The sequence below is a fragment of the Theobroma umbraticum genome, unplaced genomic scaffold (assembly GCF_002168275.2).
Source record: "Theobroma umbraticum cultivar Fairchild unplaced genomic scaffold, ASM216827v3 scaffold_228.0, whole genome shotgun sequence".
In the NCBI taxonomy this organism is placed as follows: domain Eukaryota; kingdom Viridiplantae; phylum Streptophyta; class Magnoliopsida; order Malvales; family Malvaceae; genus Theobroma; species Theobroma umbraticum.
The window spans coordinates 1,959,757-1,974,630 of record NW_018397274.1 but is presented as its reverse complement, the minus strand read 5'-3'; the positions used below and the strand labels follow the sequence as shown (position 1 = coordinate 1,974,630).

The window sequence follows — 14,874 nt, the reverse complement described above, 5'->3', positions numbered from 1 at the left end:
AGATTAAATTGAATAAAATTAAAGAGTATAAGAACTGAAAGGGTCTTTTGACCCCTAAGAAATCTAATCCCATTTAATGTTTCAACAACTTGAATCTAATAGGACACAAGCTTACTTCTATGCATCAATCATTCCAATTCAATGTAACAAGGCTTTAGTATTCTATATTCAGGACTATGATGGATATGACTGTAAAGTGAAATAGCTCAACAAAATTCCACTGCAAGAGCAACAAGCTTCTTGAAATAGGATTTTATTGAAAGAAACATATGAACAATTTCTCCAGCACTTCCCCTACATACTTCGGCTGTTAATTCAGAACTCAAATAATCTTACAATCATTTCCTACAGGCATAGAATGTGTCTCAAAAACCAAGGATGTAAAAAGAAAAAAATTCAATTGAATTTTTCCTCCATCTAGCTGAAAAATTGTCCATCAACCTCATTGAATTTCATATAGGCAGGTATAAGGAAAAGATGTTACATAGTTGTGTACTCTGGTTCTGAAAGTTTTCTACTCTAGCTCTTCTCTTGCTGACCATTCTAGTTCTTGTAATCTGGATTATCCCTGAGACCAAGCTTTGAGAGAACAAGACAGTAGGAATCCCAGTCAGTTCTACGCAGATACTTCAACAACTTCTTCCTCTTCTGCACCATCGCTATAAGACCCTTCCTTGAGTGCTTATCCTAAACAAAAATGATTAAAATAAAATAAAATAAATAAAATGCCTTGGATTTTCAGGCACATTGTTAGCTTTTTATTAATAAAATAAACTTCCACAAATCATGTTATTGACCAGAATATACTTCATTGTTTCTAATGAAGAAAAAATGCCATTTAGTATTAGCAACCTGGATCACATACGTTCATATTTTGAAAGGCAATGACCTCTGGTTCAATCAGAGCTATTGTCCCTGCAACATATAATTGCAGCTTTTTGCCATGCAGGTCCAGCCAAGGGTATGATTGCTAGAGCCACTTCACAAATGGAGCAGACATTCAAACTACATTACCTCTCTCCCTGCCACCCCCCAAAAATCCCAAGGATATTATAGTGACTATGCTACTTTGACAATAGCAAATTCCAAGGAAATTAAGAAAACCCAGTAGGTATCAGCCTCAAAATGTGAAGAAATTTCCTGCACTAACAATGATCCAAAAATTCTTTGGTGGCTGAAGCAGGCATTATTAAAGATATATCAGGTAGGCAACAGAAATCAATAGAAACTATAAAGAAAATCTTAACATTAGACCCCTTTAAAGTCCCTAGTGTATTTGCTCCCACCCAAATGCAACTACTTAAAATCGTTCTCAAATAATGTAGTTGCTTCAAACCCAAATCCAGCCCCCCAAATTCATGTTCCCAAGCAAACCATTAGTGAAATTTGACATAATAAAAAATTGATGCAAGGAAAGTGAAAAGAATAAAGAGCAACTCGCAAAAGAGCAATGCTCTTCTAGGTCATCTCCATGCCAAATATCATTAGTTCATCTAGCAAAATCTCAGATCTCACATTTTAAACCACATATCTGGTATCTCCAGAACACTTGAATGCATACAACTTGACAAAGCGTTCAAGAATTTAAAATTTCAAATATATGACAACATTGATAGTAATGCATTGGCATTTCTCCATTTTCTTCTTTTTGCAGGAAAACAAAGGAACATCAAAAGTAATCAAAGGACATGAGGGATATTGATAAAAAGATAATAGCCAACAGTGCTATTAGAGAATATAAACTCACCAGTAGCAAAGATAGAACTAGGGCAGAGTTTAAGAGAAAAAGATATCAGAGTTATTCACAGCAGGGGATACACACTGTTCTTGTGCATCCCTAACATTGTTTGGTAGGAGGGAAAAGGAAGCAATGGGAGTAGAAGGAAATAGTGTTTCTTTCCTTCCCTTCCTTTCATTTGGTAGGAGGAAAATATGAGGGAAGGAAAAACATTTCCTTTCCCTCTAAATCCAATCCTTTCAGGAGAAAAACACTCTTTCTATTTAACTTATTTACAATTTTACCCCAGTCCTCTTTCATTATCTCTATTTTCCATCTTTCATACCAACACAAAGGAGGAAAAACAACTTTCCTTCCTCTCCTTTGTTTTTTCTTTCCTTGCCTTTTCCCCTTCCTCCTATTTTCCTTCCTTCCTACCAAACTTACCGTAAGAGGTCAAGCTTCTTCTTCTACGCATCCTTAAGAGATCAAGCATCTTTCTTCCTCACCCCCCTCCCGCCAACCATTTTTTTTTTTCATAATAAGAGATCAAGCTAAAATAAGTTACGAGCCTATAACATGCTGATCACTCAACATTTGCAAAGCAATAACCATTAACACTTCACAAAACCATCTCATATCACCAAGAGTTAAGTAAAATAGCATATGACATACTATTACATTATTAAGCACCTAAGTATAATGAGAACCCATTTATGTTATCACCTTTTTATGCAGAACTGATGATAGATGCTTGATCTTGGTTGTGAGTTGTGCCACTGCAGGGAAATCAAGAGAAAGGACATCAATGAACCTTGACTAAAAACATCATTATTGATGAATAACTCCAAGATTAACAATACTAATATCAAATTTTTGAAATAATTTCCATATCTGAGGAATATTTCATTACCCCATCCTTCTAATCCAATTAGTAAAAAACAAATAGCATCACCAACCAATCTAACTGTCCAATCTCTATTACTTATGAGTAGACCTGACAATTTGGACACTACCCGCTAACATGACATGTTAACACGAATTGCCAGCCCTACTTAAGAGTTTACTACCATACAGAAGAAAACCAGTAGCATACAAATATTTCCACAGATCTCTAAACATATGGCTGCAGACTAAACTTGCATGTATAAATGCTGCAGCAACTCCTGCATCGTAGCCAAAATCAAAGAGTGGATATTTTCAAGACAAATACAAAAGGGTTTGAGCTAGACAGCAGTTGACACATCCCATATGATTTTCTCAAAATCAAAACTCAAAAAATGCAATGGATAGCCTTCATAAATCCATTATTTTCAAGGCTGTTAAGGCTTCCAAGGATCAGAACAGGACCTCATTTAAAACAATTAAAATTTCCTTAACTGATTCACATTTCTTTTCTCCCCAAAGTTCAGAAAACCTCAAAGGTTAAACTCGACAACAATATATCCCACAAAGCACTTTACTAAAAAACGATCACGTATCCTACATTCTTTATCCATACAATGTTTGGATAACTGAACAAAAATTCAATTATCCAAAAAAGATGTTAATCAAACTTGCAAAAAAGCATAATAGCACAAAAGCTTATTTTCTAGAGAGCACACACAGGAAAGAGGTCTTATTTGTGTGCCTCTCTCGGTTTGTTGATGACACTGGTGATAAGTAGTAGAGGTAAGGGTTGGGGGGAGATGTCTTGGGGAGTGGAGGGGTATCTTTGAGTTGGGAAGATCGATGATGCTTCAATGTAAAAGGGAAAGATAGGTGAGAAGAAGGCTGTGTGGGTCAGCCATGGTTTGGTTTAATTGATCGTTGGGATGAGTACTTGGGAGGGTGACCCTTTTAGTCTCAGGGAGGGGGGTTTGTTTCTGGATGAGTTTCTTTCACTATATCGGGGAGGGATAGTAATGAAGGGGATAGGCTGCAGGAACGCTGGCAGTTTGTAGAGGAGGGGGTCTTTGACCCAAAGTTTAAGTCTAGAAGAAGGGGGGGGCGGGGGGCGGTGGGGTCCAGGAGGGGGAGGAGAGAGAGAGAGAGAGAGATCATTTATGAAGAATCCTTACATTTAGGGGAAGAGAAGAGTCTAAAATAAGAGATGGAAAGCTGGTTGACAGTAAAAATTATGAGACTAAAAAAATAAGAGAAAGAATATATATATATATATATATATTAAGTATTAAAAAATTGAGAGAAAGTGATAATATTTTGTAAATGTGCAGGTAAGCATCTGGTGGGGTATACCTCTAAGTCATACAACTAGTTTTGACTTTGATCTTAATTTATCTGCCATTTTATCAATTATAGGCGGATAATTCTAAGCTCATTAGAATGCATCTATACTCCGGGGAATCTTGTCTAGTGGAGATGTTTTGTTCTTGGGGCCTGCTGTTTGTGATCTGGTTATGGTCCTATTGCCATGTGGGGATACTCCCTTGCAGGTCCTGTTTGACTGAAAGGTTCCAGATATGTTACTCTCTTGCAACTCTGCCGTCACGAGTGATCCAGGTGAACAGAAGGGTTATGGCCCGTGGGGTGCCTGGTGCTGTCAGTTAGTCTCCATCTCTTCTATCCACATCTTGGCCAGGCAATCAAGTCCAATTCAGCTAACATCTAGATGGTAGGAAGTGATTGGAGAACTCTTTAGATCAATGGGTGTTAACAGTGGTGTTCAGTGCCATCCTTTATAGTACAGGGGTGGGGATAGAGCCACTGGGGTTTAGGACTTCTTTGGTCCACACTAGCTGATAGAATACATTGGGGGTTTAGCTTCGCTGAAGGGATATTTACAAAATTTAAGTGTCTTCAGCGTTGCTGAGTTTAAGGTTGATGCTGAGATGTACGGCTATGCCAACAAGAGTCTGTAACTTATTCACATGGCAACAGACTTATGTCGGCATTCATGTACTTGGGGTCAACCTTTATTAATGAAAGAAATTTGCTTTTCAGAAATAAAAGTGAAAACACAAAATGGTGCTCACACCCCAAATATAGACTAACATTTCAAAAATTCTCTCCATCTTCTCAGAAATCACAGTGTGCACTACCAGTCCAAAAAGAATATCCCTTTGAATATTGGACCACAAATGGTGCTTACACCCCAAATATAGACTAATATTTCACAGGCTCTCTACATCTTCTCAAAAATCACAGTCTGCGCTACCATTCCAAAAAGAACATCCTTTTTGAATATTGGATTCCGCATACCAGATAATAACATCTTTTTGCATAGAACATCTATTTTAACTTTATTTTCAATTATATCTTGTTCCTTATTCTATCATTTAATACTAGAAACTGAAAAATTGAAAAACAATAAACCAAACTCTTCTAATTTAACATACGCAAAAAGGAACTAGAACACAGTACATATAAGGTTCAATACTGGTCTACGAAACAATCAGATGAAAAATTCAAATAAAGTAGCTAGAACCATTCATGTGAAGGATGAAAATTATATATTCTATGACACATCAACAAATTAAGGAATACTTGGAGCCATGATGGTTAAATATACTACTTAAAAAGTTAGTATAGTTCACCTTGAACACGTGCAGATCCACAGTCTGACTCTGACATCTTAAATTCGTCTCTCACTTTTGCAAGCTCAATTTTCAGTTTTTCAGCAGAAGACATGTTATCTGGATGGAAATACTGCAAAGCCATTGTAGAAGAATTAGGGCAAAAATATTAATGGTTTTCGTTAAGTAAAACTACTGAAACAATTCAGTCATAGTAACACAGGGATAGGTTGCATGATTTAAGCAAGGCTCGAAACACTGACCTTTAGGTCAACAATTTATGTCAAATGCAGTCTTAGAGGTCAGTTACAACAACTCTATAAAAGATAAAACAAAATTATAGACGGAGACAAGACTAAGCAACTAAGCAAGTTAAATTTATTCCAGATATCCATCAAAAAAAAATTTTCAAATAATAATGCAAGCATCAAATAAGAATGAATTTTTTTATTTCATATTTCCAATTCTATTAGCAAGAAATGTGCACTAGAAGAACAAAGAAGATGCATATGACAGACAGCTCCTGATTAGTATATGCATATGTGCAGTTTGAGTCAGTAAGACAGTTAATCACACAGACTCAAATTGAAGTCTTTAACTATCAATCAGTCAAGAACCTGAGAAGAAAAGGAGAAAAAAATAAACTTGCCTTTTCAACTAAATGCTCCTTTGGAGGGCGCAACATAAAATTAGGAGTTCTACCCAAGTGGTCCAAAATATCAATTCTCTGGACTGGAAAAACAAGAGATCAATAAATTCAATGATATTAGAGATATCATCTTTCATTGCACATAGGACATCGGACATGATCCCTAAACATTGGCAATATCCCATCAAACGATATCTATCAGATTACACAGCCTAAGTTGTACAAACCCTGCTTCCCTCAGAGTTCAAACCCAGAAAACTAACTGATAATAGTATAGTTCAAATGATCAAACCTATCAAAGATCCCATAATAGAATTCAAAACAAAAATTAGAAACACTGTTCTCAAAGTATTCATCTGCAAGCAGTCTAATAGTGTTTGTAGCGACAGCCATCTGGTTTAAAAACACAATAAACTTTGTGTCAAACACCCAAAATCAACAAAAAAGAAAAATTCCTATCGCTTGATTAGCAAAACCAGAAAGGCATTAGTTTGAGGATATTTTTTTCTAATTGAGAGAAGGGGATTCGAATTTTACTCTTTAGACAGGGGATCATGCACCAACCAATGAGCTAAATGCTCGGGTGCAGGCATTAGCTTGAGGTTTTTATCTTGTTTTTGAATGAGAATCTAAATAATTAGTGTCTACCTATTTGCAAAAACTAAACCAATAAGCCATATTTTCTATCAACCTCAATAAATTGTCAATAATTAAAAATCACCAGATGCTTCTTTTATCAAGAGGAGGGCTTAACTGTTAGTTTCTTTTTCAGTTCCCATAGAGTTCCAGTTTATGATCCCAGGTTACATTCTTTCAAATTACTAAGAATAACCTTGGTGCTTTCCCTCTTTCACCCCATTAAGTACCAAATTTAAGGGTTTTTGTTTTTTACCATCAATCCACTGAAACAATGCAAAATACCTTATGCTAACTGACGTAAGACTTAAGAAATTCACAAGTTGAAAACTTACTCATGGACCTTTTCTGTTTCTCATCATCAGCCCTCTTAATCTTATACAAGCTTTCCCGCAAATCCTTAAAAGACTCACCAATCCGTGACTCACTCTCCTTACCATCCATCTCCCTCAACTTCATCAACCTTTCATTCAACTCCTGCAGGGAAAACCATCCTTCCCCTCCTTTCCTCTCCGGCCGCAACTGCTTCAACCTCATCCCCAACTCCCCATAACTGTACATCTTAACAAACTCCGTCTTCATCGCAGCCTCCCCTTCCTTGGTCCTCTCCGTCATCTCCCTCCCAAAAACTGACTTTGGCAGCTCTGTCCCACCAATCACCGGATAAACCACATTGCCTTCTGAAGGCTTCAACTTAAAACTATCCTTATAATGAGACAAAGACCAAAACGGCCCGGCTTTATCCTCCACATTAGTCGCCCCGGGTTTCTTTTTAATTTGCCCTAGACTTTCCCTTATGGTTTCAAATCCCAATTTCCGGCCAGGACCGGAACTGGCAGGGTTTACATTGGAATCCCCTTGTTTTGCTGAGGCATTTCTTTTGTATAATTCTTGGAATGAAATATGGGGCCCTGACTGTGAAGGTATAGCAGAGGATTCAGTAGGAGGTGGCACGGCGGATCGTTCGCGGTAATCGGAAAGATTCTTGCGGATTTCCGCTACGAATGAGCTTATGGGGGTGGTTTTGGGAGTGGGAATGGAAGGATTTGCGCGGTTTCGTGAAGAGGGGGAAGTGGGTCTTTCATTTGATTGATGTTTGAGGCCAGCTTTGACATCGCTGAAGTAAGAAGAGATTAAAGAGGGATTATCGCTGCTGGAGCCATTGCCCGGGCTGTTGCTGTCGGTAGAATTGGTGATTTCGCTGTTTGGGTGATTTGAGAAAGTGGATAAAAGGTGGAAGAGAGAAGGGTTGGTCAGGGATCGGCGTTTGGGACTGGCGAGATGGAGAGCCATGGGAGATTGAAGAGAGCCGTTGTTAGGGTTTTAGGGGAGAGTTGGAGAGAGTGAAGTGGGTTTATCGATGGTTCGCTTTGGAGCGTTCGGGTTTGAATTGAATTGAACCAGATCTCCCCTGGGGTGAACACTTGGACCGGAGGTTAGCCGGCTTTTGGGCTTAGGCTCGCTTTGGACTTAATTGAGGGTTTTTTGTTCCACTAATGTATTGCTCTGTTACTTTTTGACCTTTTTATCTTCTTCTTCTTCTCTTTTTTAGATTTTTCCCCTTTAATAGGTGGCTTCAAGGTTTTTGATACATTGTTGGATTTCTAAGGTGTAAGCTGCAAGTTTGATAGGGTTACATTTTCAAAGCGTGGGCTTGAAGTCTGATGGGGTTAAGTGACTTGACAAATGATTAGGTTTTTGAGATGCGGACTTAAGATCGGATTGGATTAAATTTTTAAAAAATAAGTTTGAGGAATGACGGAATTAGGTTTGGATTAGATTTTTTATAAAAAAAAAATTATTTTTTTATGCGGGACAAGTGACCTATTGAATTTGTTGAAAGTTACATGGTTTTAGATTTTTTTTCATTTTTCATCTCTCTTTCTCTTTTAGCATAAGTTTAGAGATTTTATTTAAATTTTGTTTTTGTTATGCTGTTTATAGGTGTGTTTTTGTATAAAAGCACTACTACAAATACCATTGAAATAGCTATAATAACAATAGTTATATATTTTACACATGTTAATGAACACCAACGATTAATATATGATAATATAATTACTATTGTATATGTATTTCATAAATATTCTAAACTCAATTGAGAAAAAAATTTTACCATCCTGAGCGCATCGCCTAGGAAGCAAACTAGTTTTATTGAAATACAGCTTTACTTTATTCACATGACAATAATTTTGTTACGCAATATTCTAAAAAAAAATTATTCTATATACCCATTTTATTATATTAATTAATTGTGCATCATAAATTGAAATATAACATATAATTAAAATTTATGATGTGACTTAATTTTGACAATGTCAATTCTTAAAAAAATGTTGTTAACATAATAGGAAAAAAAATCATCTCATTCTAGCTTTATAAAAAGTACTTATTTTTTTTTAATACTTTTATAATCTAATCATGCGAGGAAACAAATCCCCAATAAATCGTTTGACAACAAGCTTGTGGTTTCTAGTCAAGGGGCATCATACAATCGAAAATCATCATCTATCTCAAAACCTTTGTTGGTCATGAAATCAACTAACTTATTGCTTTCTCGATAAATATGATTTGTATTTTCTTTTCTATTGTTGATGTAAATGCTCTCATATTGCTCAAATCAAATCCGAAATAGAACATAGGTGATAAGATGAGGAGTATATTGCTTGTACCACCATCTTGTTATCAACTTGTAATTTGATCTTGCGGAATCCCAGTTCTTATGCTAAACAAAGTCCACAGTATACTCCTCATGATTTCGCTCGATATGTTATACATTTACCCAAACTACATGCATAGGCATTTTGATTTTGATTTTGATTTTGATTCTTATTTTTATTTTATTTTTATTTTTATTATTTTTACTTTTTGTTATTTTTAAAAAATTAATACTTGTATTGGGCCAGTTGGATGGACTTGGCTGTTTGAATATTAGTTTCAATGAAAGTTAGCTAGCAATGATGTGACTTTCTGTAATATCCATGTTACAAGTTGCATGTAGCCTTTAACTAGTCTAGTTAATCAAGAAAAAAAAAATGGGCATCAATATAATAACGAAGAGTAGAATTTTGCAATAATTTGTTTCAAAAAACAAGACCCAAATCCAGATCTTAACAAAAAGGGCAAGCCCCTGTTCTTACCTATGCACACATTAAATCAAAATCAACACATGAGACCAATTAAGGATCCTTAATTCTTGTTTGAAAAATTGAACATTACTTGTAAACAATATTTGGGCAGTGCTAAGAAAAGAGTAAAAATGTTAAACAAATGAAAATTTTGAACATTACGAAAGCATTGCCAATCTAACCAGCATTAACAAACTATTTTGTTTTGCCACAAAAACACTAATGTGCAGTGTAGTGCTATATAAATGCATAGAAATGGTAGGAAAGTCCAAATCATTCATCACACTTATAAAAACATACTTCCTTATCCTTGATTTCAACTTTGAGGTTCACTTGAATCCTATATGTACAAAAATATTCACATCATTCATATTTGTAATAAGATAAAAAAGAAATTAACTAAAAAGGTTTTGTCTTTTAAATTTTAAAATAACTTAATTAACATGGTTAAACAAAGTAAAGAATAGGAGCATTATTAGAGTAATGAAATACTTAATCGGTATGAATAAAATTAACATTTTTAGTTGCATTAAGATCCAACATTATCTGTTAACTAGGATACCTTCAAAAAAATTAAAGGAAAAAGTTATAAAATACTAAAGTTGTCTAAAAACAAAGTGTTTAGCACTTAAAAACCACATTCAATTAATTGAAAAAAACTATACTAGATTTCAGAATATGAGACATTACCTTGATTGTTTTAGTAATAGACAAGTGCATTTTATATGACCTTTATGTTTGCTAAATGAACACTTCTTTGAATTTTATTTTTTTTTTGCTCTAAAGCTCCTTTCATTCTTAAAGATCAAGGACGTCCTTTCATAGTCACATAAAATTGATTAAGCAATGTTAAATTATGACTCAAAAGATGTGACTCATAATCTTTTGAAACAACATCTTTATGACCATTCTTGCTTGTTAAAACATCGATGTAACTAATTTTGTCATCTTCAATCTTCAAGGTATTAAGCTCTTCAAATAGTCATTGCAAACCTCTGATAGCTACATTGTAATGTTTTTGAGATCTTGAAGCTTTTTCTAAAAGCTCTAAAGAATGAACCATGACACTGTTAAACAACATCATTGAAGACTTTGGAGCATTATTTTTAAGTTGCTCATTCAAGATACTTTCAATATCTCTTCTTTTAGCATCTGTTGTCCACTAATTTAAAATGTAATAGTTAGGTAATGAGTGCACTTTTTTCTTAATGAGAACTGTTAATTGAGGCCTACAAACTTAAACATGTGACATAAACTAGTTGTAGCTATTGATGAGCCAACAAATGTCACAATATATTCTAGTTTCTCTTTGCCAAATTCTTGCACTTTGTATTTGTACATATCATCATTTGCAACGATGATTTCAACAATATACTATTGAGAATGAATCAATTCATCTTGAAATTTTTTGAACATCTTTCTTGTGTACACGTTTGAAGCGTTTTTCTTCATTAGATACAATGTCTTTAAATTGGCTTTGAATTCATTATTTTGAAAATTTTTTTCTCTTTCTTTATTGTATCTTGCATTAAAGGCCTTCTCATGTTGAATCATAAACTTACATTAGTGTACTCAAATTGACATAATCTTTGAAATATTTGTTCATGCTTTCGCTTTTCTAAGTAGTAGACATTCCAGCCCTGAAGCTACTCCGCACATAAGCAGGAATCCAGTTTTCTCAACTAGAATACAACTCCTTGAACTAACTATTGTCCCACAAATTGTACTTCTCAATTATCTTTGCCCATTTTAATTAAAACTCATCTGGAACTAATGCATAATGAATACATTGAAAAATTTTGTTTTTGAAATAATCAAATTAGTGGTAAACATGAATGAGATTATTTAGAAATTTTTTTCAATGTGACACATGTAGTAATGATGTGTATTATTCGACAAAACTTTTGCAATTGTATAGGTTATAGCTACATCTTAATCTGTAATAATTGTTTTTAAACAATGTCCAAACATTGCTTCCAACCAAGTATTTAATAACCAAACAAATGTTTCTTTTGTCTCATTCCAGCAAAGCACAACCAAATAAAATGGATTGATCATGATTAACTCCAATAAAAAGAACAAATGGCATTTTATAACTGTTTGTTAGATAAGTTGGATCGAAAACCACATCACCAAAATACTTATAAGCCATTCTCGACCTAAAATTAGCCCAAAATCAATTCACTAGTTGATATTCCACATCCATTTGTATTGCATAAAAAATTCTTGGATTCTTGGATCGACATTCTTTAAAATAAGTAAGCATTAACTGTGCATTTCCCTTTTCAAGTTGTTTTTGTCTTTAATTACTCAAATAATTTTGAACATCACACTTAGTTAAAGCAACCATATCAATGCCACTCGATTCAATAACTAAAATAGACATGACTTTACTAAGATGAATTCCTAAATCATCAAGCACATTAATCAAATTATGTTGAGTTCTTATCTTTTTTCTATAAACACGTAAAAATTAAGCACTTTTCAGAATAGCGAGCTTATGAGTATGGGGTCTTATGAATGTAAAAATTAACTATTTTTCTTTAGCGTTCTTAGAAACATAAATCATGGCTTTGCGTCAAACTCTTGTCTCATTAGGTGGTGCTTGAATTTTATCTTCCCTTTCAAGATTTTTTTTTGCACGATAACCTTCCTTTGAACAAATAAATTCTTGTTCGATGATCACTTGAGTTTTTCAAGATTTCATTATAAGATGCTTACGAATTCCAAATCCTTCATGCTTTGCATACTTAGTATAATACTCTAAAACCTCTTCCGGTGATTAAAATTCCATTCTAACAAATGGATTTAAACACTCTTGATTATTTAATCTTTCATTCTCAAGTTCATCATGATTCTTCCCAATCAAATCTAATATATTTTCACAATCCTAATCTCAATCAATCCCATCAACTTTGAATTCTTCATCAGCAAGAGTTGCCATTATGAACTTATAACAAAAATCTAAGATTATATTTTTAGCAAAATTAAACCCAATTTCCACTGAGAACCTCAAAGTTCATTCCATGTTCAAAAATTCCAATCTAAACTTCATAAGTTCTCCAAAAGTTAAAATAACAATTTCTTGAAAAAACATGCTTGCATAGCACAAATAAAATTCCAATAAACTTCAAACAAACCAATCATCATATGCCACAACAAAGAATCCTGATTAAAAATGTCAACATATTTAAATGCAATTTAATGTCTACCCAAACTATTGGTGGAAAAACAAAGCAATTTTCAATTCCATAAACATGATCAACTCTGAAATATTTATATCAAAACACTAAGTTGCAGAACAAAGAAACTATATCGAAAAGACATCACCATCATATGAATTTTTTTTTGGACAACCATTACCATCATATGAATTTTCATAGCCTTTTCTATTCTTTCTTTCAATTGTAGTTGGATTTAAATTGTATACTAATGTAATCTTCGTAGAATGCAAAGAATTTAATTTGTTCTTCTCTTCTTCTTTGAAAAGTAAATTCTCCTGTACATCTTTTAAGACTTAATAAAGCAATAAAATTTTCTTTCTAAAAGAAAATAAAGTATAATAATTATAACATATTAATATATAAGATATTTACTATCATATATTATAATATTAACTTTTAAGTTATATCATTTAAAATATATAACTTGTAATTTCATATTAATAAAAATTTATAAATAATTATATATAATTAATATTAAATTACTATAATTATAATTTGTATATGTACATATAATACCATAAAATATTTTAAGTATATTATTAATTAAATTTACTATCAATTCTTCTTAATATATAAAAAATATATTATACATATTTATATATATATAAATATATAACTAGTTTGGTTTTTTAAATAGATTGGTCTAAAAATTTTAAAACTGAAAATCGATACAAAAATAATTGACTTAAATATTTTAAATTAATTAATTCAATAAACTAATTAAATCAAATTATTTTACTTAAATTATATTTAATTTAAATAAATAATTGATTTGAATTGATTTTACCCACTCGTACATCATGCAGCCTTTGGACTATGGTGGCGTTTGGTATCAGGAAAGTGAGAGCACATTCCCTGTAATGTGTCCAATTAAATTACATTGCAGTGTTTGTTTTACAATATACCACTGCAATGTAAGATTGCAATGCAATCACATTACAGCCAAGGAATGTAATGTGATTGTAGTTCAAAACCAATGCAATCACATTATATTGCACTCTGCAATGTTCTTAAATATAATTTTACCCTTCAACTTTATTACCTTATTAAAAATATTTTATACTGTTTATAATTAAAATAAATATATTAAAATAAAATATATAATATAAGAATCAAAAATTAAAATAAAATAAAAATATAAAAATTAAAATTTATATAATATAGGTAAAATAAAATAAATATATATATAAAATATATTAAAGAAATAAAAATAAAATATATAAGATTATAATAATAAATACAAATAAAATAGATGATTAAAAATATATTAGAGTGATATTTATAAAAAATAATAATAAAAAATATAAATATATTAAAAATAAAATATAGAAAATTATAATAATAAATAAAAATAAAATATATGACATTAAAAATATATTTAAGAGATGATATTATATAAAAATTAATAATAAAAAATATAAATATATTAAACTTGTATTTTAATAACTATGGATAATTTTGAAAATTAACATTACATTATCAAGAAAGTATTTGTAAACCAAACGCTGTAATATTATTTTTTTTATATTTTAATTATTATTTTACTTACATACTAAACCCTGTAATGTCATTTTTCTTACAATCACATTACTTATAATTACATTACATATAATCATATTACATTATAAAATATCAAATACCACCTATGATCATGATGGCTAGCTCATAGTGTTTGTGGCCATACTTAAACGACACCCCGTTTAATGTTCATACATCATCCTCCAATCTTACGGTGTTTTTCTTCAGTCAAAACCCACCAGATTCCAAATTCCAAATACCCTCCCCATGTGAGCAAAGCCCACATTCACGCCACGTTAAATATTTACCAGCCTTTTTTCCATTTTCTCACACGCTCCAAAACCATTCTACGTGGTCGGCACGTGTCAAAGGTTTTAACAAGTGGGGAGTTCACCGAGTGCCAGAAAGAGTGGAGTTTGGCAGACAGTCACACTCTTCATACATAACGAACTAAATACAGGAAAAAATTCTGTCTCCACGCATAAAG

General features: G+C 32.7%; 1 protein-coding gene and 1 pseudogene across 1 annotated transcript; both read right to left on the bottom strand.

Moving 5' to 3' along the window:
* Positions 1-237: 237 nt before the first annotated feature.
* On the bottom strand, positions 238-7,906 carry LOC110427253 (S15/NS1, RNA-binding protein). The gene is made up of 5 exons (XM_021442732.2): positions 6,853-7,906; positions 5,882-5,964; positions 5,254-5,365; positions 2,444-2,496; positions 238-687 (listed from the first exon to the last, which is right to left on the bottom strand). Exons 1-5 carry the CDS (start codon positions 7,808-7,810, stop codon positions 544-546), a joined length of 1,350 nt encoding a protein of 449 aa, XP_021298407.1. The 5' UTR covers positions 7,811-7,906; the 3' UTR covers positions 238-543.
* Positions 7,907-11,019: 3,113 nt separating this feature from the next.
* Positions 11,020-11,911, bottom strand: LOC149526419 (protein FAR1-RELATED SEQUENCE 5-like; annotated as a pseudogene).
* Between the last annotated feature and the right edge of the window lie 2,963 nt (positions 11,912-14,874).

Bases quoted from the DNA above. Each gene is read 5' to 3' on its own strand.
- LOC110427253 (XM_021442732.2), bottom strand. From the start codon at position 7,810: ATGGCTCTCCATCTCGCCAGTCCCAAACGCCGATCCCTGACCAACCCT. The intron at 5,965-6,852 runs GTAAGTTTTCAA...TTGTTTTTCCAG, and splicing joins GAAACAGAAAAGGTCCATGA to TCCAGAGAATTGATATTTTG. The intron at 2,497-5,253 runs GTGAACTATACT...ATTTCCCTGCAG, and splicing joins TGGATCTGCACGTGTTCAAG to TGGCACAACTCACAACCAAG.